Source organism: Rhineura floridana, chromosome 3 (genome assembly GCF_030035675.1).
Source record: "Rhineura floridana isolate rRhiFlo1 chromosome 3, rRhiFlo1.hap2, whole genome shotgun sequence".
Lineage (NCBI taxonomy): Eukaryota > Metazoa > Chordata > Lepidosauria > Squamata > Rhineuridae > Rhineura > Rhineura floridana.
Window position 1 is genome coordinate 4,220,078 of NC_084482.1, and position 26,296 is coordinate 4,246,373.

General features: G+C 42.2%; 1 protein-coding gene across 4 annotated transcripts in view; it reads right to left on the reverse strand.

Annotated features, from left to right (window-relative positions):
- Positions 1–20,029, reverse strand: part of MECP2 (methyl-CpG binding protein 2) — an 88,282-nt gene extending 68,253 nt beyond the window's left edge. The window contains exon 1 of one of the 4 annotated variants that reach the window (XM_061613953.1): positions 19,910–20,029. In XM_061613953.1, coding sequence (XP_061469937.1) covers positions 19,910–19,944 — 35 coding nt within the window. In that variant the 5' untranslated portion in view covers positions 19,945–20,029. The other 3 variants (XM_061613952.1, XM_061613954.1, XM_061613955.1) reach the window with 3 other exon arrangements.
- Between the last annotated feature and the right edge of the window lie 6,267 nt (positions 20,030–26,296).

A 26,296-nucleotide genomic window follows, 5' to 3' on the forward strand; every position in this document is an offset into this window, starting at 1 on the left:
CACATGCTGTAATAATGGAAGTCTTCAGTTTAATCCAGTGTTCCTCAACGTTTTCAGGGAGTTCTGTAGGTAGATGTTTCTTGAGAGTTGTTTGAAAGCAAGCTCGCTTAATAGGATCTTGAATGGCGTGGATGTTTATTTTACGCCTTGGTTTTCTTCCTTGGAGCCTACGTTGAGGAATAATATTAATGGCCATAGTGGATCGAATTAATCTGTGATCTGTCCAGCAGTCATCGGCACTCGTCATGGCCCTGGTGGGGAGTACATCATGATGATCTCTGGCACGGATAATTACGTAATCCAGGAGATGCCAGTGCTTCGACCGAGGGTGTTTCCATGATGTTTTAAAATTTATCTTTCTGGCAAAACAGTGTGTTTGTGATAACAAGATTATGTTCTGCACATTTAGTCAGAAGTAGAATTCTTGCTATTGCCAACTCCTTCTTTCCCAATGGCTTCTGGCCATAAATCAAAATCACACCCAACTCTTGCATTGAAATCGCCCAGGAGGATCCTCCTTAGGTATCTCTGATAAGATGGTGTCCAGCTGGGTATAAAAATTTTCCTTGATGTCTTCATCACCATCTAATGTTGGTGCATAAGCACTTAGAATAGTTGCCTGATGGTTTTTGGCGAGTTTTAATCGGAGAGTTGAGAGTCGTTCATTAATGCCAGTAGGAACTTCTGACAAGAGCTTCATAAGATCATTTTTAATAACAAAGCCTACTCCATGTATTCTTTGTTCTTGTTCAGGCAGTCCTTTCCAGAAGAAGGTGTAACCTCCTTTTTCTTGCTTCAATTGTCCCTCTCCTGCTCTTCGAGTTTCTTGGAGTGCTGCTATGTCAATATTAAAACATCTCAACTCCCTCACAATGATGGCAGTCCTGCGTTCAGGACATTCACTATCTGTATTGTCCAGCAATGTCCGTATATTCCACGTTCCAAAGTTCATTTGTCTTTTGCGACCGCTAAGTGGTGACCCCACTGGACGCGGTGATCCAGTCAGGGAGAGAGAAGAGGCAGACTATGTTTAGGGCACCTTTTCTAGCCCCCTCCCCATATGGAGTGAGCAGAGTGGATCCTGAATAGGACTGCTCAGTCGGATACAGCTGCCGAACTACTCAACTACCTCGGTCCTTGAGCCAGGACGACTGAGTCTGTATCCACCGCCCATGTGCCGGTCCACGACTAGGGGCTTCCGGATTTCACAGTCCTGCCCCCGTTGCCATTCGCCGATCGCCATGGGACTTTTGGTTTGGTTTGGTTGGAAGACACCTGTGCGTGAATTTGTTTTATGTGGGGAGATCGGTGTACAACGATCAACACACAATCTTGACAGAAAAAGGCTGGATAGTCACCTTGCAGTGGTGAGTGGTGTTCCAATGAACCCTGTGAGCAATGCCGTCGGGAGTCATGTACTTCCAGCAGGGTCACCCATGGTGGTAAGGTCAAGGGAGAGGAACCAGACAAAGAACGATCCAAGAAAATCTTCAATGGCAGAACAGGCGGAGGATAACAATGTGTACGTTACAACGGCTGTGAAGGCAGATGAAGGCTGCAGCAGATAAAAGACTTCCAATTGTCATGGTATCCATGCCATATAATATATATATGGCTCAACGTAACATATTTTATTTTTTATTTATTGGTAAGCACTAGACATCTCAGGGATGTGGGGTGGAAAAATTTCCAGTGCTTTACTTTTCCATAGAAAAGTTTCTCTTTTGTAAGTTCATTAGTAACAATGAATGGATGGCAATTGCAGGTGGCTCCTGCTTCCTTCCTACCCTCATGTGAGTGAAAGAAACAAACCACGATAAGAAGTCAATGTTTGTTGGCTTGTCCCACACATGCACTAGGGGAGAAATAAAGTGGGAGCCATCTGCATGTTGACAATCATTAACTATGGTTTACTGTGACATGTGAACTGAGCCAAAGTAACACAGTGGCCTGGTTCAAAAATCACATTAAGCCAAATCGTGTTTTGCATGAAAGCACAAGCGTGCAGGCTCCAGCATATTGTAGCAGCTTCACCCCTCCCCAGTCATTTTGCAGCTGCACAATGCTGAACTAAGCCATGGTTTGACTTAACGTGTTATCTGAACCTAGGCTTGTGCTTTAGTTCTCCCAGAGAAACCACAAGCTGTAAGCTATAGGACAAACTTCGGTTAAAGCTGATGGTTAAGTTGGAGAGAACTAAACCATGAGCCCAGGTTTGAGCAACTCGCAAAGCTCAGCATAGTGCAGCAGCTAAATAACTGGGAAGGAGCAGAGCAACTGCAATCTCCTTTCCAGAAACTAACATGTTCATGCTAAGCCACATAACTGAGCATGGAGGTTGCTCCAGGGGACAAGTTGTAAAAAACAGTGTTTGAACATTGCTTGTATATATTCTGTATAAGTATAGAAAAACCTACAGAATTTAATATTGACTGGAGAACCCAGCATTCTGAAAAGCTTAGCTTTTTGTTGTACTCTTATTTTAAAAACTAAGTTCTTACACATATGGCTGTGAAGATATGCATGAAAACTGAAAAGACAATACCTGCTGAAATCTGCGAAGCCAGAAGGGGCTCAGTAGGGTTTCCAGAGGTCAGGAGGCGAGGCTTCAGTGCCACTTCACATGAACAACAAAAGCAGAATTATGCAAACTAAGCAAATGTATACTGACCTTTATTTACACAATTTAAAGGTTTCAAAATTCAGCCTACTTTTTTTAAAACAAGCATAGCCCTTGCAATAAGCCAATTAAGAACTCCTTCCTGATAGTTCAGACATCGTCCATTCCTCCACCCAGAATACACTAATACCACACACACACCTTTTTTAAATACGGCTACAAAACAAGTTGAGAGCCATTGTGGTGTAGTGGTTAAGGTGTTGGACTATGACCTGGGAGACCAGGGTTCGAATCCTCACACACCCATGAAGCTCACTGGGTGACCTTGGGCCAGCCACTGCCTCTCAGCCTCAGAGGAAGGCAATGGTAAACCCCCTCTGAATACTGCTCACCATGAAAACCCTATTCACAGAGTCGCGGTAAGTCGGAATTGACTTGAAGGCAGTCCATTTCCATTTTACAGAACAAGTAAGCCCCTAAGGTGTCATAGCAATCCTTTTCTTCACCCCACCACACTAAAATGCTGCAACACTGCTCCAAGTAAAACCAGCTCTGGCCAAAGAAAATGCTTCTGACCATCAACAGCCCAGATTTAGAAGCTGTATCATCATATCAATAGTACTGCAAAGCAAGCTTCAGTGACTAGCAGATCTCTGCTACTGATGCAGGTGAGACAGGAAATGAAATGGCATCATACTAGAGGGGCCTTCCACCACAACAGTAAGGGGAAAATAACTGGGAGCCACATCATTTTACTTTAAAAAAAAAAAACTTAAAACCACTTGTGAAATTTGGTGCCTGTATTCCTTACATATTCTACAAAAAAATTCAATCTTACAGGAAAAAAGGGTAATGCAGTTCAATGCTTTGCACTATTTCACATCAAAATTGTTTTTTAAGAAGGGAAGAGGTTGGCAAGATTAGTACAACTTCAAAATTTGTGCTTTTTTAATAGTTTTGTTCTAAAGAGATCTTAAACAATGATTTTCTCAAATGTGAAGCTTCAATTTAACCATTACTTGTGGCAATCTCAAATTTAATTCATAGACTTGTCAAAAATAAAGTATGGGGTAAGCAATAAAGAATAGGAAAGTGACACAGAGATGGCTTGGAAGACCATACAAAAAATCATCACAACTCAATTTTAGAAGTTAAAGAAAAAAACTCTTAACACGTCTACAGGATGTGGGAGTTTGACAGGGCAGGCAACAGCAATAGTTGGGAAGCAGGAGGTAGTAGTGCAAACCTCCATTGGGGGGAATGCTCCATGACAACTTTTGTGTGCATCCACTCCTGGCCTCAAACCCACACTGCAAGCTCCACAGAACAACTCCCTAATCACTCAGCCACGACAGCAAACTGGAAATTCACACATAATTGGGCATTGTTTACCCCCAGCCACAAGACCCAGATAAGAGGAGCACAGAGCCTGGAGGAGCCCTAGCCAGATGGAATCGCTCTCATTTTACAAGCAGGAGGTTCCAGTTTCAAAGCCAGAGTATGACCCCACACTGGGAAAAGTAGGGAGGAGACTCTATTACCAGGTAGCACTGAGCCTACCAGAAGAGCCACACAGATTAACAACCTGACCCCTGCAGGAGCCAGCAGCTCTTTTGACCTCTCCCCCAACAACTCATGTGACTAACCCCCCCCCATGTCATCTGAGAGCCTGGCTCTGACATGTAATATCCCGAGCAGGACTCATTGCCACTCACTGCCTCAAACAATATGCTCAAGTTCCCATGCATGTTCTGGAGATAGGATGTACTGTATATGTAAAGTCCTCCCTTTATGTCTAAAGTGCCCTTCTTCTCCATTTCCCATCGACAAAGTTCCCTCTTGTGAGCACTAACTGTGCGTGACATGAGGCCAGAGAAATACAGCTCCACGTTGGGTTTATGTACTAGAGGCGGTATGCTGTGACTAGTGTTGAGTTACACCATACCCTATGCTCTGTTGTCTGTTGAACTCAATGGGCTGGAATAAAGCTGTGACTTTAGTAGGAGGCACAGGCATGGTCTGATGAAGTGTAGGATATGGTGTAGGTATGCTCCTCCTCTGTGCTGCCTACATCCCACCCATACCTTTCAGGCTGGCAGGGTCTCAAGTTCCACATCCACAGGACAGTCTCTGCAAAATCCTATAACCCCTCTGTCAACAAAACTTGAGTATAGGATTGCACACTTTTTTTTAAAGTGGGCTGAATTACTGTTTGGTTTTTTTTAAAAAAAGAACACTTCCAGTGAAAAGTTGTGGAACCTCAATCTTCACAACACAACTGCAACTACAGAAGTTGAATATAAACTTTCTACCCCCACCCCACTCCAAAAAATCTATATGATCAAAGCCCCAAATACTTCTAATGGGTGATGAAAGTGCTTTGCAGATTCTGTTTCTAGTGTCGATATGAGTTTAATGTGATGTACCATTTTGTTCCACTGAGGGAAGGTTCTTTTTATGCTATTTGGTTCTATAGCGGGCATCGGAGTCCTTCTGCAAATCACTCCCATAATTCAGGCTATAATGTGGGTACTCATGAAAAGGCAGATTTATGACAGAAATCGTGGGCCAGCACAACACTATTTAATTGGCTAAACTCAGAATATAGTATGTTGCACTGGCATAAAAAAAGGGGTTCAACAGCAACTTGTTAACTGAAGCAAGAAAACAACCTGCAGCTTTCATAAAAGCTGAAGGAAGGCTACATTTCTGACACAGCATCCTCAGAATAACAACAGCTGCTTTTCATATTTTGGTTATAGGTGTTTTATCCACATCCTTTCAGTTTTACATGCAGCACCTTCAGCTGTACAAATGGACAGGAGGTTTGCTGAAATGTATGCGCTTGCAGAGTTTCATTTCCAACTTCCTCCACACCAGCATAATATAACTTAATTGCCTTTTTTGCAAACCAAACCCCTTCTTTCCAAGACTCTCAGTGTTCACCTTCTGATGGCAAGACCCTTTTGATCGGCATCTACCTCCACGAAAGCCGCAGCATCAGGACTGCAGGACATGGACTAGTGTTGCTAACTCCAAATTATTTTTGTGACAGGTTCAAGCACCAAATAAAACATTTGCAACTTCTGTCTGCATCACATTATTTTCTTCAACATATAAAGAGAAGATGTTATTATATATCTGCATTAGCATATAGATATAGTTTGACTAAGACCTACCAAAAAAAATCAAACAGTTAAGTTCACTTTACTCAAGGGAAGAAGAAACGCAAGACCAGCTGACCAGATGTGTCTTGGAGCAACAAGAAAAAAATGACTTTGAATCATCACGTTCTTACTTTCAGTTTTAACCCATGACACAGCTTGTTGAAACGGCAAAACACCTATTCAAATCCTCACAAAGAGAAGATTAAACCATTTAATCACTTGCAGAACAACTTCAACCATAACTAGCTACCGCACAGGGCCAACTTGTACATTGTTATTTTCAAATAGGCACCCTCAAAGCTCAAACAGTAATGTAAATCTATTTTAGAAGATGAACAGCTGTCAGACAAGTCATTCAAGCGGTCAGTTTTAATATGATCTCTCCAAAAGGTTTATTCCTCTTGTCATTAAAGAATGGGGAACAATTGAGGGCACCCCCATATATTTTAGAACTATCATGAAAAGCAGCCCTTAAAACATTATACTACTGGCACCTTAAACTATTTTTCAAGGAGACCCATCAAACTAGACACAACAGGGGCAGCCACATTTTTTCATTCACTTGTCTGTCCCATTCACAGATAAAGCAGAAGCAAGGGATCCGCTTTCAACATCAAAGAAAGGTGTGGGGAGAGGAGAAAGGAACTCTTCCTAATACTATCACACCACACTGAAGACTGGGGAGAAAAACACCTGAAATGATACATGTGTGGGCAGGGCAAGAGTTTTCCGTTCATGCCTCTTTTCCTGCTAAGAATAAACCTGTGTTAACAGGACAGCCAAATGAACAAACATGGCCACCTCTCTCATGTCAAGTGTGGCCCTCAGGCCCCCAGCAGGGATATTACAGCTCCCATTAATTTTTTTTTTTTTGAAGCTTGGCTCCTTGTTCATTTCCTAGAAATTCACTCACAAAACATTTCAATTGGTCCTCAAAATGCACCATTTTCTAATTTATTAATAAACAAGTCAGTTACACCCTCTTTTGTGACGCTGCGTGTACAGGCAGGGAGGCAGGGAAGCACAGCGATAAAGATGGCATAGCACTAGGAAGCTGCAAACTACACTACAGCACAGTATGATCCTTTCAAATAAACAGACACCAAGGCCGGAAGCTTGGTGCGTAGTACAGAAGAGAAATTGTTAAGGATCTAGTCAGATAGCAAAAATGCAATCCACGCACCACTGCCAGAGCCAACTGAAAGCCTGGTTTATCGAGCACCCTTGCACAGCCAGCTTTTCAGCTTGCTTTTATGCAGCCCTTCTCTCTCTTCCAACCCCTCACAGTGCCGTATTCCTCACCAACAACAAAACATCCATTCCTATTCCAGTGGCCCAAAGCATAGCTCTCCTAAAATATAAACACAATGGCAGCAACCATTTGTTAACCAGCTTCTAAGCCAACCGATAATACCCAGTGTGGCACTGTTCAGTCTTCACCTTAAGCAAGCCACGTGAAACATGATACCAGAAGCCTAAGACATCACCCACTTCAGACAAATGCTGCCCTTATAAAATGAATTGCCATTTAGGCCCAGTTAAACGCACTTGCCCCCACCCACATTCAGGGATGCTGATCTAGGAAACCATCACACATCTGTTTTGCTAGTAACAAGTCAGTAACAACTGAGGTTTCCCAATACATATATATGCAGAAAAATAGGCCTCTGCATGATCTTTGGTTTTTTAAAAAAAAAAAACAAATCTAGGTGCAGCAACCTTTGGATCTGAAGGTGGTATCCAATGCAGTTGTTCCATTAGCAAAACAATTTATGCTTATACAACAGAAGCTCCCCCTTTCCTCCCCCTGCATGCACCCCATATTCTCCCCAAATCTGCTCCAGATGGTTTGGGGAACCCCCAGAAGAGATTTAGGGGGTGAGGAGTGAAGTTCTGTTGCGCAAGCATAAGTCCTTGCGCTAATGGAACAGATGACTTAGCGCTACTTTGGTTACAAGCCCAAGTTCTTAGTAGGCCTTGAGAAACTGCCTTTGGCTAACACAGTAAAGCTTACAGAAGAGCTGAACAAATGTTTCAAACTAGTAAGATGTTCTCCAGATTGGGAGATGATGTATGAATACAGCTTCAACAACTGATAAATGGCCTCCCTTCACTGTTCCCAGCTGGCTTCGCCCTACCTCACTTTTCCTTGGACCTTCTCTTCCCCCCCACCCCACCCCCATTTCTTTCTCTGGCCCCTTACCACTGTCCATAATCACATCTCCACCACATACTCACCATTACTGCATGTGAGCACAGCATACATATCTCTATCTTTTCCTCTTGAACCTCTTAGCAAGCACAGGTAGGTGAAGTACTTTCCCCTCGAACCTCCTTTCTTGCCTAGGCCAGCTAAGCAGTTCAAGAGAAGATGACAGAGAGCTATGTATGCTTGCCACTGTATAGGTCATTCTTGTCTGTAAGCACTCGCCCAGTAGCCACAGGCAACAAAGGACTGCATGCAGTCAAGTGCATAGAAATCCATGCAGGCAAATGAGTGGGCTGGTAGAAGAGGGACAGAGTGCTCTGCCCTTCCTCCACGCCCAACGCAGAAAACAAGACAACTGTCAAGAGGATCTCCCCTCTCCTCCTCACCCAGCATAGAAATCAGCAGACTGCAGAAGGGACAGAGCTCTCCATTCCGCCCTGCCATCCCCAATCAGGTTAGTTTTAAAAAAAGGGCAGGCTAGGAACTTTTGTGGGTTTTTTACAAGGCTGATATAGGTTGATTGACAAGAATTCACTTGTGTACTTACCATGTTAGTCATTTGAACAATTCTTACAAACGGCCTGCATTATTACACAAGCAAATATCATTCCTATATTGCAGATGATAGGCCAAGTCTGAAAGAGTAGTGGTTTCCCTAAGGCCACTTAATAAACGTGTGGCTGTTGTGTGCACCTCCCATCTCACATTCTATAGGCCAAACTAGAAGGAATGGTATTAGTCCCTTGCGTTTAAACATAGAACTGCCCCCATCACATACAAAGAGAGGAGAAATATCCAGTTTTAAAAGGAGAGTGTAGGTGGAGAGTGGAGAGCCCTTACCTACAGCTTCTCTCCTAACAGCCTCCCTTTTCTCCCAAACACTTTGGAAGGGGGGTCGCAAGGAGAGTGGGAGTGTATCTGTGGGTAGCCTTCACCTGTCTGCACCTTTCGCTTTTAAAGTAACATCTCTCATCCCTCTTTTTCTACTTGATTGGGGCAATTCTGTGTTTAAAAAGTAAGATCTGCCACTTCACATTGTGTTTGTCCATTAGCTTCCACACTGCACCAACTCTCACTAGACACCAAAATCCATGTTTTTAGATGCTAATCAACATTTCAGACACATGGGAATTTCCCCACCACTGGCTAAAGTCAAAACCAACCTCTCAGTTGCAATCTATTGAAGTCCAGGTTTCAAAAAAGTAAACTTCTAAAAGTTAGCATGCCCTGATTGGACTAACAGTTATGGACATGAGCACCAGGAACATAAGCCACACACACACACAGGTGGGTGTCAAAACAGCCTAGTAGGAATGCACTAAATCAGAATTCAGAACCACCACTTCCTTCCATTTGAAGCTCTCAGGGACAAACTGTAACATTTAAATAGCCTTCTCTGCACATCAAATTTGAACTGTCCTGCAAGGACTCATGGCTGCAATAGACCTCTCCTTTCAAATGTATTCAAAGTCCAAAGGCAATGGGAAATTTTGGAGCAGGGAGAGGAAAAGCCAGATAAAAAGAAGAGGGGCAGGTGTTTTGCAACTGAAGCTGCCAGCAAGAATAACCACAGAACGTGTATGCCAACCAGCCACTCTTACAAGTTATGCTGTTAACGAATGGTTGGACTACAGGACACTTCAAGCTGCAACAGCAAAATGTAATCTCATTGCCCAAAGAAAACACATACCTTGCCATCCCTGCTACTTGGGCATTTTTACTGATGCTGCTAAGCTTTGGAGCTTTTTCTTCTCCAGAAGGCATTAAGAACATAGTAGCCTAAACAAGCAGATGAAGCAGTAGGCAAACAAACATAATGAGCATGTTTAGAACAGATCCCTGAAAACTCACTAATGTGAAATCCCAGCTGAACTAGACATGCCTGTGCCTTGGGCAGAATGCCAGAGACATCCAGCACCCAGTTATTCCCATTCTTTTATTCTGCATCTGGAATTACATGCATTAGTAGCCTCCCAGTTGGACTACCACAAGGTACTCTACATGGAGCTGTCCTTTAAGGCAGTTCAGAGACTTCAGTTTGTACATAATTTTGGACCCTATCTTTTAATGAGAACAAGCTACAGACAGCATGGTCCCTTCCACACTGGGGCCCCAAAACACTGCTCAGCCAATGTTCTTCTACAAACAGAATTAGAACTGTGGTGTCATGCAGCACCATGAAAATACTTCAATACTTTATCATTTGGTTAAAATCATAAGTATTTTTACTTAGAAGTTCCAATCATTTCTAACTCAGTCAAGGTGACCAGTTGGAAATACGTCCTTTAGTCAGTCTTTTACTGTTGCCTGCTGGACGCTGACCCTTTAATTAAAATATAGAGAGGCTTTGGCCCTCCAGATGTTTCTGAACCTCAACTCCCATCATCCCTGGCCACTGGCCATAGTTGCTGAGGCTGATGGGAGTTGTAGTTCACCAACATCTGGAGAGCCAAAGGTTCCCCATCCCTGTTTTAATTACTCATTTCCTCTTTTTTAGTCAGAGCAATTCCATCATTTGATTGTTCACTTATTTTATTGTTGGTTTTTATACACAGAATTGCACTTTTTTCCTGAATAAAGATAAAAGAAGAAACAAGATTGTTTTTAAAAGGCAACGTTCTGGCTATGACTGAAGAGACTATGTAGAAGGGCAGAAGTGCAAGACAAGTGGTGTGGAAAGATGAGACATCACCAGCTAACTCATAGAACTCACCTCCCAGCAGGTGCATCAATAATAATTTGGACCAGTCCAGACTGGACAAACTGGTGCTGCAGTTCCATTCAAAGTCAGTAAAAAAGGTTTTGGTTTTTTAAAAAGAAAAGAAAATTGTTTCATTATTTAATCGTAGTAAAATCGTATTATGTTGTAACTAACCTAAGAACCAGGGCTGTGGAGTTGGTATGTCAAACCTTCGACTCCGACTCCTCTATTTTTCTACTGTCCGACTCCGACTCCTTCATAAATGGCAAATGTATATTAATGTATTAATATTAATAAATTAATATTAATATTAAAATGTTAATTTTATTTAAGTCGGAGTCAGTACATTTCTACCGACTCCGACTCCACAGCCCTGCTAAGAACTACAATTACTGGATTTCCTTTTATTATGTTTGTGAATCTTATTTATTTTGTTGTTATATTTCTCTTTTGCATACAAATTAAAAAACTGAAATAATAATTTGTTTCACAATTTTGATTTTCCATGATAACCTAATGAACGGATGTTATCAAATTCAGAGGAAAGGACTAGTGTGGGAAGCAACCTGTGTTGCATCTGTTCTTGCTGATTTGCACTGGCTTTTTTTATTTGCTTCTGGATGCCAGTTACTGCCTTTAAGCCCTAGATGGCCTAGGCCATGTGTACCTTAATTTTTCCCAGCCACATAATTGTTCCTACTTGTGGATATCTTTCAATGTTTAAACTCAAGGAGGGGAAACCTCTGACCCTCCAGATATTTGGAAGCATCTAATATTATGCTGCTCGATTCTCAACAGCAAACTGCAAATCATGTTTCTTGAATTACCGTTGAAAGAGAAATGTATCCATACATGTTTAAATCTTTAGAATAAGAAAAAAAAAATCCAGTCCACCCACAGTTGTCATAGTGCTGCTTAAACAGTAAGCTAACAAAACAGTTACACTCTCGGGAGGCAAGTGGCCAATTACAAGGGTACCCACTTCTGAAGAATTATGAAAAAGTGAAAATATAGCATTAATTTTTAACTTGAGAGATTTATGAAAGCAAAGAATTCAAATGTAAGCCCTGAGTTTCTATGCTTTCTCTCCAACATAGGCATACTGATTCTAGTTTTAAGGTAGCCAACTGTGGTTAGTACTAACCAGGATTAACAGTTTGTCTGCTTTGAGCCATCATTTTCATAGATCTACAAAGATGTAATATTTCACCTGAGCCATTACTTCTGAAAGACATGAGAGAAGATGCTCAGTATTCTCTCATCAGAATCTGCTATTATTAATAAGCATTTATGTAGTGCTTCTTTTTGAACATTCAACGTTTTTCAAACACATTATCTAAGGAACCCATTCAACAATATTATATGGTAGGCTGGTATTATTCAACATTACAAGTCAGGGAGTGGGGATAAGAGTATGGACGTTTGCTTAAGGCTACCTAGCAAGCTCACACCTGAGGCTCACAACACGGTATGGGTGTTTATGCTGTAACAACAAGGATTCCCAAACAGTAGGCTGGGCATTCATAGAAGGTCATGCTGAAATGCTGGCTAGGCTGCCAGAAATGTTGTTGGCAACACTAGCGTGAGGAACTAAAAGAAAAAAAGTATACTGTATGCTGATTGGTTACTAGTGTTAACAGGTAGTCATAGTACAAAGGTAATCCACTAGCCTAGAAGAGGCATTCCGCTTGCATGCTTTGTATTTCAGACTCTTGATACAAGTCACCGAGTGACATGCACAGGAAACAATACAAGGTGTTCATGTGCTTACAGAGAGACATCATACCTCACGATAATAAAATCAGACCAACTTTCCCATATGGAGCTGAAGGGCACAGTGTTGGGGGAGGGAGTAGTATTGTTTTGGGTTACACCCACAATGGACGAAACCTATAATATCAAGGTCTATGGTCAAATCTTTGAATCAGAACACTGATGTTTCAGGCAAAAAGCTTTGATCCAATGCCTACAAATCCAAATCAAGCACTCAAGATTGGTCTGAACAATTCCTGTTCCCTGTGGGCATTCTTACAGGATGAGACCACAACTCTGATTAAAGCTTCAATATATTTAATTATTGCCCACGTTTGCTCTTTCACTTGTTAAATATTTGTCAAAATCTAAATTTTCAAGCAGTTCGGTTTGATTTCTCAAGTGCTAGCATTTGTGTCCTGGCATACCCAGATCAAAGTCTAGGGACACCCAAGACCAGACTGTGCCACAGACTTTAGCCACTAAACCATAATTGTTATGAGGGCAGGCAACAGTGGGCCTCAGACTCATGCGTTTCCCCTGCTCAGCACAACCATGAGGAAGAGTTCAGATGCTTTAACTTCTGCTTTAAGACTAACGACAACTTGTTATGACATCCAAACCAAGAAAAACTGCAGTTAGTTTCAACTATGGTTGTAAGAAACAAATCAACTTTAAACCATAGTTTACAAAGCTGGCTTGTTTTAATAAACCAAAATTAAGGTTAATCACGGTTTAGGGTTCAGACATAATGCTAAACTGTGGCTAATCTAAAAGAGAAAGGGAAACATCCACACTCCTCCTTGCAGGTGTGCCAAAGAAAAGGGGAGGGGCTCACCGTGACTCATTCTCATAATGCTAAAACCATTGTATCTTACATTAAGTCCATAGTACCTTACATCACAACCTTTTTTCCCAGCAATAATTTGTTTTCCTTGGAAGGATTTAATATTTCTGTGCTACCTACAGATACTTCAACATACATCTACATTATATTGAACCAATTCCATACACATGTGAAAGCAGTGCTCACTGTGTTAGAAATCCACATTTGTGTACTGGGCCACTGTCACAACTTTTAGCCCAGCAACTGAAAAATCATTTCCAGTGGAAAGGCTAGGGAAACTAGAACAATATATTTGACTCGGAAACAAGCAGTGGGGATGAGGAGCATCCCAAGAAACTGGGGTGAGAGAAACAAACTAATTCACCTAATTCACACTTTGAAATAGGAAGATACTGATAAATAGCACAGATGTTGCTTTTGCCAAGTAAGCAATAATAGGCATACGTATAGTTTCCTATAACTGTAGCTGCTAAATGAGCAACATAAGACTTTTGGATCATCTGCAGTCACAACCTATTATATTCAGATATCTAGATCAGCCTTTCCCAACCTTTGGGTCCCCAGATGTTGCTGGATGACAATTCCCATAATTCCTGACCATTGGCCATGCTGGCTGGGACTGATGGCAGTTGTAGTCCAGCAACATCTGGGGACCCAAAGGTTGGGAAAGGCTGATCTAGATCACACCAATGTATGGGGCCTTTGTGGATGTTACTGTAAATTTATAATTGTAGGTCCATGATTTGACTCCATATACTATAGTTATTGTGATAGCATAGCTGGATTTCACACAAGTCATTAACAACTCCGTGATTAAACCAATAGCCCAGCTTTCCATGGAAATATGTCATTTGGTAATTTATCTCGGGACACAATATTAAAATAATAGTATTTGCATGTTGCAGGACTGAGAAAATAGCAATTAACATATCTTAAGAATTTGGTATCGTTATAGCATTCAATGCAAAAATCTGAACAGAGCTGTAAAATATCTTAGATTTCTAGGCCCCTGGGCAACCAGGATTTTTCCAAACCTAGATTTGATACTACAGGATTAAGGAGTAATATTAGCAAGATCCCAGCTACAGGAGCCTCTTCAATCTATTATGCTGTCAGTTAATGTAGGGAGCACACTATAGTTACAACTGCATGCACATGGTCTGGAAACTACAGTAGGGCCCCACTTTTCGGCGTTCCACTAATATGGCAGCCAAAATTAGAGTAAGGCCCCACTCATACAGCGCTTGTTCCACTTTTACGGTGTTTTTTGGGCGATGGGCACCATTTTACTGAAGAAGTTCCACTTTTCAACGGGTTTTGCTTTTAGGCAGGGGTCTGGAATGTAACCCGTCGTATGAGTGGGGCCCTACTGTACTACCTAAAGAATAAACACTGGCACAAGACACCAGTGAAGACTGGACATCACTTGGGACCAATCCTCCTGCTATTTTTCCCTACACCAAGTGCACAAGGTGGAAAAATGGTTGAAGATAATTCTTCATTCCTCTCTATACACCTTTGGTGTGCATATTGGCCTCCTGCTGGGAGGAAAGGAGGGATAGAAATAATAAATAAATAAATAAGACATGACCTCTGGGCAGATCTGGTGTAATTAGGCAAGAGGAAAACACACTACCGTACCTCTTCTAACAGATTCTGGGCTTACCAGGTGGGCCCTGCAGGGAATTCTCCCTTTACATGGTGTATAGGTAGCACAGGCAACTAGGTGTGAAGAATTCACATACATGCTGCTGGCTGCAACAGGCAGAGCAAGCCTGTTCCACCCATCAAATGATAAGACTTCTGGCAGCAAAGAGAAATCAGATGCAAGTGAAGGACCACCTGCTTCAAGAACTTGTTAGTACCATGTGTCAAAAGGAGAAGAGTAGCATCAGAACACTGTGAAATTAAGGGGGGGGCACCCTCTTAACTATGCTACATATGCCGAACATCTGCTACATGGCAACACATGAAAGGACGTTCTTGATAACAGCACCCCTATTATAGAACACCCTCTCCAGTTCAACTGTCCTTGTGGGTTTTCAGCACCGGTTAAAACACACGTATTCGCTCAGGCCTTTGGGTACTGTTCATTAGTGGAGATGGGTACACTTGCCCATGCGCAACCTGCTTATTGCTATTATTTTAAGGTTTTACATTGGTTTTATATAAGTTTGGTTTTATGTCATTATGTTATTATATTCTACCCCGTTCCATAATTATTCTAATGAAGAAAGGACTAGAAATTTCTCAATGAATCACAAGATAAAGAACACTAATATTGCAAGTGTTGTTTAATAAACAGACAGTTTCGGACAACACTTAATTGAACATGGTGGCACTATAACATAACAGCAAACAAGTAAAAAAGGAAAAGGGGCTGGGTAGGCATCTGATGAAGGTAAAAGACTGGGATTGGAATTCGTGAGGGGCGGGAGAGAAAGAGAGTGGTGAAGGATGACGAGTCCATCCCCATGCCCCTCTAATTTCCACCAGAGACATGCTTAACAGAAAATTAGTCACAATTTTTTTATACTTCATGCACCTTCCCTACAACACTGCAAGCATGCATATTACAGTGGAAGCTCATTATAACACATCTCGCTGTATTGCAGATTCAGATATACCATAGGTTTGACAACGTCACCCAAGTAAAATACCGTATACATTAAAGCGGTTTTCATTGTAACCCGGAACCCCTATAACACGGGTGCATCCTTTGATCCTCCCCGTATTATATTGAGCTTTCACTGTATTAATGTTCACAACAGAACAGTTTCACAATCCTAGTCCATCATGTCCCCTGGAGCATTAGTATTTTAGTTTGGGAGTAGCTACAGCCATATGAGAGCACAGAAATATTTCCTCGCAAACACTAGCATACTTGTGTAAAACTGGGTCCATTCAGACAAGTTAAGAAACAGATGCAAAACATAGCATTGTGATTCAATACCTGGATAGATAACTACATTGAAATTACCATTTTACAAAGAGAACTATCCTCAAAATACCTCAAACACATGATCTCTGCCTCAGTTGTGAAAAGTGCCCAAAGTTTTTACCTTTTCAAGTTTCTCTCTGCAACACTGGGGGCTAGAAACACTGAGCTCCTTAAAAAACTGATGAATTATACAAACACCATACTAGGGTTTCATGCCAAAACCTTAACCATGCAATAAAACTAAGACTTCAGCGCATACATTTGCAGCACCATGGGGAGACTTATGCAAGGTAAGGTGGGGCAGCACTTTTACCATAAGGAAGCAGGATAAATTCATAGCAAACCTATATTCAGTATACATGCACTGTTCCATGAATAGAGAGATGGAAATGCCACCTATAACCATAGACTGAAGGTAACAAACAGTATGACTGAACCACTCCAGCGGCTGACATAAACACCCCGACTTTGCTTGAGATAGGCAGGAACATAACTGGAGAAGCAAGGAACTGTCAAACAAAAGCGCAATAGCACTGGGAACCTGGTTTGCAAAGAGCAGGTAGTGATTATGGATAGGGCTGGAACAGATGCATATAAATCGCCTTTTTGACATTTGACTAATAGGTGCTGTCACCTATAATTTTGAAATATATTTCAGTTTTGTGGCCAAAATAAGTAGGCATAAGATATACATGCAAAGCCAATACATATCGGAATCAGATAATAGCATCAAAGAACTTCTGTGAACAACACAACTCATTTTAGAAGCTATTTGGAATAAAATTGTTAGTGATATTTTTCCCTACTCCAACAGCAGAAGTAGAGAAAGTGGAAAAAACGGCTATCTGTTTTTATCCCTCTCCATATCCCTTCAATCTACATAAGGCTATTCTTTCTATAAAAAGGGAGTTGGCATGTGAAGACTACATCAAAGAACTGGTAAGAATGGTATCATGCCATTAGAAAATTGGCAATACCTGAGCCCAAATGAAATGAGAACATTAGCATAAATGGAGTAACACCTTCTTTCCTCCCTCCCACTCAGACGCAGAGGACAAGTGGCACAGGTCAGGTCACAATCATGGGCTACCAAGAACCAAATCAGATGCACATTTGTTTACCAAATCCGTGTTAACCAATGTGTTTGCTAGTTTGGCTATAAAGCAAGTGTGGGGAAGTTCATTTTTAATACTAAAAGGAGTGCAGAGGAAATGGGAAAACTCACACCAATCCCCCGCTCTACCTCCCTGGGCTTCACTGATTTAACTTTTTCTCTAGGTCAGCCTTTCAAAACCAGTGTGCCTCCAGATGTTGTTGGACCACAATTCCCATCTTTCCTGACCATTGGCAATGCTCACTGAGGCTGATGGGAGTTGTGGTCCAACAACATCTGGAGGCACACTGGTTGGGAAAGGCTGACCTAGGTCAACGTACTTGAGATTCGGAGCTGAGCTGAGCTGGGGGGGGGAGAAGCCTTGCAATGTGGGGCAAGGAGAAGAAAAGAAGGGAAAGCATTCACTCTCATCACCCAAATTCTTTTAATATTAAAAGTTAACTCCCTCATCCCATTTTAAAGCTGAACTGGCAAGTGCATGTTTAAGAAACAGATGCACATTTGGTTTGACCCTAAGCGGCTGCCACTGCCTCAGCTACTTCCTCCCCATTCACCCTAGAATGTGCGAAATGGGTCTGCTGGGCTGCTCAGTGAAAAAGCTTAGGTGAGCAAGAAGTTGCTCCAGCCCACTTGCCGTCTCTGTCTGGGCTACACAGCAGGAAGAATTGGAGCCAGCAGGGCTGCCAAGGGTGTACAAAAACCAGAGAGGGCAGGAACTCCTCACACACTCCTTGCCACACTCCCCGTTTGAGCAGTATACTGGTTGGGCATTGTGGCATTGCCAAGTCAGAGAGCGTGAGCTGCTGCCTCAAGACCAGACATGAACATGCTCATGCTCTCAGTGGTGTAGGAGATAGGACAAGACCCCGGCATTCAAACAGATCATAGCTATGATGAGACCTCTTCCTTGGGATGGTGCGGCTCAGCCCAGCCACTCCAGTCCTCCCTACTCTCCCACCCAGAGAGAAAGAAGGAAAACAAGCAGAGATGGTGGTTGCTCCTGGAAGAACCACCACAGCTTCTGCTTGCTCATTCACTCTAGGTAGACACACTGGACCCAATCCTTCACACCTGTTAGAGGGGGGGGGGAGAATGAACAAGCAGATAGACCAAGGACAGGGAAACTCCCCCCCCCCATGTTGCTGGACTACAACTCACATCATCCCTGGTAACTGGGCATGCTGTCTGGTCCACCCCGAGTAAGGTAGATTTGAAGGGCCACAAGTTTCCCAACCTGAGTTAGAGCCCCCCTGAACAACAGCATGCAGGTGAGCTAAAGCAGTGATGGCAATCATCTGGAGACAACAGCTGCTCCTGCAAGAAGCAACTGTCGCTTCCTCTTGCTTGCCTATGCCCTCCCTCAGGGCAGTGAAGACAAAGGTCAGCCGCTTCTGCCCCACCCTGAATCAGAAGGTAGGGAAGCAGCCATTGCCTCCTCTTGCTCATACATCTATTGTTTCTAGGCAATGTGGCCAGAGGACTCAGCAAGTGATCACTGTAAAGAAAGGTCACTCTTGATTCCAGTTAGTCACTTGCCATCTAGAAGGCTCTACCCAAATACTAACCCTCGCTCTTTTGGCAGTGTGGCACAGAGGACTAGGCCCTGCAGAGCCAACCCAAAGCAAGCAAGGAAGTAGCCACTTACTCTACTTCCTTATCCTCCCTCTCTTTCTGGATGATGTAGTAAGGAGATAACCCCAATCCTTTCCACTGCTTTGCCCAGAGGGAAAGCACAAATGAGTCAAGTAAGACACATTCCAAGAGGGTACCATGGTAGTAGGGATTGAGCCCAATCCTCCATGTTGCACCACCCAGAAAGAGATGGTGAGCAAATAAACAGAGGCAGCAGCTTGTGAGCTCTCTCTGGCCAGCGCCACAAGGCCCAAATCACCAAACCATGCAGCCCACAGAATCATGCAAAATCAAACACCGCTGCCCACTTTGTTGCTCTCTCTGCAAGGAGAAGATTGCACTAAGTAGGGGATGAAGATGAGGAGGGCCTAAAGCAGATTGCCAAGTGTCCCCATCACCTGAAAACAATCCTGGAAAAGGGCAACCTGAGGAGGTCGGCATGAGCAGCTCCATGAAGGGACAGGAATAAACAAGATACAGGTTGGGTGAGGGGCACTTAGAGAAGCAAGACAGCCATAAACAGCGCTTTAGTATAAAGGGTAATGGATGAGAACTGACATCAGCGATGGAGCACCAGCGAGCTGGCACAGGTCACCTCTGACCTTAAGGCACCCCCCCGTCCTTTTCTCTCAGGGGGCACGCCCCATGCCTTCCTCACCCACTCCTCCTCCTCTCCTCTTCGGATGAGGGTCGGCCCCTCCCATTGCTGGGCAGAGGGGATCTCTGTGACGCACTCATGGGCCCTGGGCGCGCAGGAGAAAAGGGGAGGAGAACCCACGAGCGGAAAGAAACCAACAGCTGCAACCCTGCCGCGCAGCCCCAATGGCCTCCGCGCCGCTGGTGATGGTCCGGTCCAGGACCCCCACGCAAGGGATTTGATGGTCCAGCCCAGCTCTTCCCCACCCCCTCTTCCTCAGGTCACTCACAATCTCTCCTCATCTCCGCTCGGCACCGCCGCCATTTTCTTCGCAGCGAAGAACCCGCGGGGGGGGGAGGGGGGGAAACCAAGCCGGAGAGGAAACCCGGAGAGCGAGGCCCCGCCCTCTTCGCTGCAATTGGATACTGATCCCCATCACTCAGGACACCTCCATAGAACTATTGGCCGGTGCTCTTCTACACGGGCGAGGCTGCTCTGCTCCCGGCGACCGTTAGAATTGGCGGGAAGTGCTGTCAGTTACAACGATAAAAAGTGGATGGGGGACAGATGCCCGCGCTGTTTCTGATTGGATCGTGAACGTTGTATGTCTAATGATAGGCCTGTTGGTTCATCATTCGCTGACGAAGAGGGCGGTGCAGAGTTGCAGCCAAGAGGGTTTTGAGATATAACGTATCTAACGGGTTTTTTTCCCTTTCTTTTTTCTCAAAGTGTCTCAGGAGTCCTTCCCCCTTCTCTGTGGGCATGCTGGCTGCTAGCATTCAAAATACTGATAATTTATGCCAATACAATTCTTATTACATGGTCCTTAACCATCCAGTTACACCAAAGTCATGTTTCTACAGCCGCTACACAATTTGCCCTGCCCATGAGGACCGCCTGGCCAGCCAGATTGTGTGTAACCTATAACATAAAGGCTTTTTGCATGGTTATACGTATGTCAAGCCCACCCTTAATTGCCCACCCTATTCCCACGTTGAGGCCACCTTCTTTCATCCCTGGTCCCTAATGTGGTTAAATCTTTCTGCTGTTCCTGCTGCAGTCAAGAGAAAAGTGCCCAACTATCACATTGAAATGGTAGCACAGTCATATTAAATCTCCCCCCCCCAAATAAAAAAATTGTAGCTGTCTTCAAGTAAAATAGCCACACGATCTTGCCAAGGGTCTTTTCTATTCCAACTTTGCCATGCCAAACTCCACTCCCATCTCCACCCCTTCACGTGAAACCTCCTTATATCCTACAGTGTTACACAATCGTACATATCTGATATGTTCCAAGCATCTGTAAGCGAATTATATCACATAACAATATTGGTAAAGAACCAAAACAGTTGAACAGCCACTCAGGCCTGAGCATGATAAACCCAGTACCAGCAATGTCAACATGACTAATAACAAATTCAACACAGGTAAGTCTATGAGACCTTGTCATGTTTGTGTGTTGTGCTGCAGAGATAGCATGGCTTTGCTCACAGATCTTGAGAAAATAGCTGTGCTACAGATATAGATGGAGAATATAGAGAAAATGAATGCATAGCCTCCAACATTTCAAAGTTGAAAATAACAAAGGATCTGGTGGCACCTTAAGGACTTTTCTTATAATAAACAAAGTACAGCTATCCCTCTGGATGCTGTTGCCAAAGAGGAAAATAGGGACACATCTGTACTTTTAAAACCAACCAAGATTCAATACTTGTGCTCTTCCTGCCCCTTCCTTATATACTGCTATACTCTTGTAAAAGTATTTAAATACATATAGTAAAATTTATTAGTCTACTTCTATGTAGGGGTGAACAAGTAAACTAATTTCAAACCATGTTTTTATAAATATCTTTGTCTTTAAAAATGAGTTGTTTATTATGTTACATCAAACTTACTGACTGCAGTGGCAAATTAACAGTTACAGAAGGACACACATCAAAGTCTTATGATCATTACAATGGAATACACTGGAACACTTGTAAAGCTTAATTTATTCTGCAATCCTATACTCACACATCTGGATGTAACACTCACAGAACCAAGTGGAGCTTATTTTTGAGTAGATATGTATAGGTTTGCACTGTCAAACACTTCTAATTATTGGCAGAATGGGGGGGAGGGTAATTTCGGCCTCATACATACCTTCTGTAGCTAAGCTCCAATCAAAAAGTATTTTAAAACCAACACCACAAATTACACTGAATTAAATTAGAACATTCTTGGCTTGGATATAGACTGAATCTATCTCCAAAAAAGAAGAAAGACAGATCCAGACAAATACACACCAATCAGCCAGATGTTAATACAAAACAAAATTCTAGAACAGATTATTAAGCAGTCAGTCTGAATATTGATTACTAGGAGGGACATGGGTTTACCAACAATAGGTCCTGTAAGATAAACCTTTTTTTTAAATAGAGTTGCTTAGATGACCTTCAAGATCTCTTCTAACTCTGTAATTCTATGATTGAAAAAAGGGTAGAAATATCAAAGTAGCACCACATAAGTTTTTCAATTCATCCCACACAAGAAAAAGGGAAAAGGAAGAATGTGTGTCTAAGGGTGAGAATGGATGAATGTTGTTTAATCCAGAAATGCATTCACCATCTTACACTTAAAAATGGTTGGTATGTAGCAGCAAAAAACAATCGTTGTTATGATTATGCTGTAATAAATTTGTTAGTATTTAATATGCCACAAAACTCTTTGTTCCTTCTGCAGAGAAAAGGATGGTGATCGGCTTGCATCAAGCTGCTGCTAACAGCAATGGACAGTTTGGCAATTGACCTTGCTGTAATACACCAATTGCTTTTGCTAGTAGCCTTCTGATAATTGGCAATCTGGCCAAGGTGATAGGTTTGACAGTATCCTGTGGTAGACAGCTCCATGCCTGAGCTTCACTTCAATGAAACTTGCAGTCATGACCAGGGTTTGCAAATATATATATGGAAAAGATCATGAAGCTGTAGCTCCCATTCCCCTGACTTGCCATGTGTGTTAAAAAACACATCTGCCCCAGGGCCTTTCAGCTTCAGCTAAGCAGTAAGAATATGACATCAGTTTCTATACAGCCATAAAACCCAGGACTTTTGTGATGCAATTATTTGCCAGGGACAAATACAACAAAAATGGGAATGTCCCAGGTGAATCAAGACTATGCTGCCTTTTAAGTCTACATATGAAGTTCTACTTTCTACTCACTTGGTAGTGCCAAGATCTCTTTTCTGTCGCCCTCAGTGAGGCTAAATGGGTAAAGCTTTTCACATGTTCCAGAATAAGACTTCAAAGTCAAGTTGAAACAGTCGCTGAAACTCACACAGCAACCTGCAGTTCACCCAATATCTTCTTTGGGTTCATAGTAAGGTTCTCACCTCTAGTTCTCAGAGGGGTGTGTATTATGACAAGTGCTCACCAGACTAATGACAAGTGCTCACCAGATTTGTTACTTCTGTTCCCAATGCTTCCAACTCACTACTTTGACAGCTTTGCCACCAAGCCAACACTATTCACTCTTTGCCTAATGGCCTCACAACTGGTGTTGCCAACATTTATTTTTTACATAGCTTCTGGACTTTTAACAGATATGTGACAAAGCAAAAATCCAGCAGGTGGAGTTTTTTCCATCAGTTCACATACATGCCAGAAAAAGCCTTCCCTGTTGAATTCTAGCCTGTCATGCATTTGTTAAACACATGGGAGTCTTCCCAAAAAAGCAATTACAACCTATTTTCACAGCCATACCAAAGCTGTCCAATTCTCAACAAAAATTACCGCAGTCGTGTTTTTTCCCATGCAATGTGACTGCATAAACATGCCAGCACTTCTGGTGTTTCTCCTCATGACCACAACCTCATTAAGAGCCACATTCATCCACTTTTTCTACATAAACATTCCCGAGTCATTCAATAGATCTACAATATCTTGACACAATCACACAATGGTTATGTCTCACATGAAGATGCACAATACAATCACAGTTGCATCAGTGCTGCCTTGTCTCCAGACAAATCAAAGCAATTGTCCTTCATATTTTTAATTTTATTTAAATGAACACCCTCGTAGACTAGGCCCAGTGTATAACATGTTAATACTTTCTCTCCTGGACTTATTCTTTTATTTTCTATAACATCTCTCTTATATATAGAATTTTTTAAAGAAAAACAAATTTCCTACCAAATGTCCTCCATTCTGTGCTCTTTCATAATGTGGTGAAGGAGAAACAAATGAAATTTGTATTTGTACAATGCAGCTACTTCATTCTAGTGTCTCCATGACTGCATGCCCTCTTTGGTGTACATATACTAACAGCAAACTTAATTCTCCCAAGTATTGATCCTTACATAGTCAAAATGGCACCAATCATACACAAGAGGGAGGTATCAGCAGGCTTGGGGTAACCCCAAATTTTGCAAAAGTACAAAAATATTTAGGGATGGGGAGGAAACCTAAGATTGGAGAGCAGCCTAAAACAGTTCAGTGAGGACTGAGCATGCTCAATGGTCACAAAATGGTGGCCAGCTGGCAGGGGCATGAAAGAATGAGACTGTTCAACCATTTTGTGTTTGTTTATAGTTAAAGGCTGTTCACGTTAGGCAGTTCAAAGATTCTGCACAGAAGACTTAAATTTAGGGGAAAGGAACCAGAAACTAAGCCAAGTTCTAATGCTCTACTGATTGGCTAAGAGTTTGGGTGGGCAAGTTGGAACATTATATATAAGTGAGCCTGGCTAATGAGAAGCTCAGGGCTGATATCAGGAGAATGCAGAATGGAGAGTGTTGCAAAGGAGCTGTACTGTACGCTAGACCCAAGAAGAAGCTAAGCTGCACTATCAACAAATTAGAATGAGCTGAAATAAATTATTTAATTGCTAAGTCTTAGCTAAAGTAGGGAAACAGTTTCGACATGGTTGAGAATGTACTGTATTCTGTTATTTTCATATCCTAATTGCTCTTAGTAAACTACTAAAATTATAATTTTCTATTTTTCTCTCTCTAGAAGTATTATTACAGTAACTATTTGATTGCTGCTGTTCAAAACTTTTAGTCTGGTAATGATTACTTTATTGTTTCATTTTATGTACGATTTATTTTTATCTATACTGCTTAGAAATGCAAATGATTAAGTGGCATGTAAATGTCTTGAATCAGTAAAATAAAATACTAAATTTGTTGTAAGTCTGAGATAAAGGTCTGTTTTAGTGAAGACAGCCAACAAAAATATAGAGGTTAATTTAGTAGCAGTAGTGAGAACCATAGAACTCAAGGGGCAACTAGGGGGTTATGTTGGCTGGTGGCCTTAATTCACTAAAACTTTGGGGACAGCCTGTGCACAAATTCCTGTATGTGTGAACCTGTCTTTCTCCCTGCTGTGCCCTCATAAGCACTACAGTTAATGAGAAGCTAATATTTTATGGAAAATATTGCTTTAAGTAATTGACTTTAACCAGTTTAAGTGATTCAACAAAATTCAGCCTTTAGGTTATGATCCAAAATATTGACAGTACAACCCTATACGAGTTTATTCATCAGTAAGTCCCATTGAGTTCAATAGGTCTAGGACTATAGCCTCAACGTATGTGTGCTGATACCACACTGGCATTAATTAAAATTCATTTAAGTTCCACTAAATTCATTGAGCTTTTTACCATGTAAGTGTGTTTAGGATAAAAGTAAAAAAAAAAGGTAAAGGTGTCTCCGCACTTATAGTGCAAGTCGTCTCCGACTCTTAGGGTGACATCTTGCGACGTTTACTAGGCAGACCGTATATATGGGGTGGGATTGCCAGTTCCTTCCCCTGCCTTTCTTTACCCCCCCAGCATATGCCGGGTACTCATTTTACTGACCACGGATGGATGGAAGTCTGAGTGGACCTCGACCCCTTTTACCGGATATTCGACTTCCTTCTTCTGTTGGAATTGAACTCCGGCCGTGAGCAAAGCTTCGGCTGCGTTACCGCCGCTTACCACTCTGCGCCATGGAGGATCTTTAGGATAAAAGTAATAGGACATTATTACTAGTAATTCTAAAGGTAATTTTTGCTTTTTACATCTCTAATGCAATTATAAAATCTGTTGGATAAGATAGATTAGTACTATAATGTCTGTTTTATGTCAGCTTCTTGCATTGTTTAATTAATTAATTAAGCCTGCATTTTATAACTTGGTTCATGTTGTACTCACTGGAAAAAAAGTTAAATTAAAGAGAAAAAAGATGCACACAAATAGTAGAGATGCTCAAATAAACGTTTTATTTATTTTAAATTCCAATGTAGCATTTGTTTTACGTGCAAAGGTCCCAGGTTTAATTCTTGCCATCTGCAGGTAGGGAGGTAGTTATCCAGAGTCTCAGGAGGTCTTAGACCCCTTACTTTTTTGGGAGCAGGGTCCCTATGTTTCCGACATCCTATATGCCAATCAGCATGAAAAGGAAGTGTGTTTGTCACTGAAAAGAGTCTTCTAACATGCTTCCTTGTCCTTTCCTGCTGATTGGAGCTGATTAGAGTGAGTCAGCAACTAAGACTCTTCTCAGTAGCTAACACTCCCCCCTTTCATGATGATTGGCTCCTAGAGACATCTGTTATTGTGGGAGAAGGCATTAACAAGAATCTCATTCTTAATCCAGCATCAAAAAAGGATATGTGTGGCTGTGACCATCATGAAGGGACCTGGCTCTTCTGA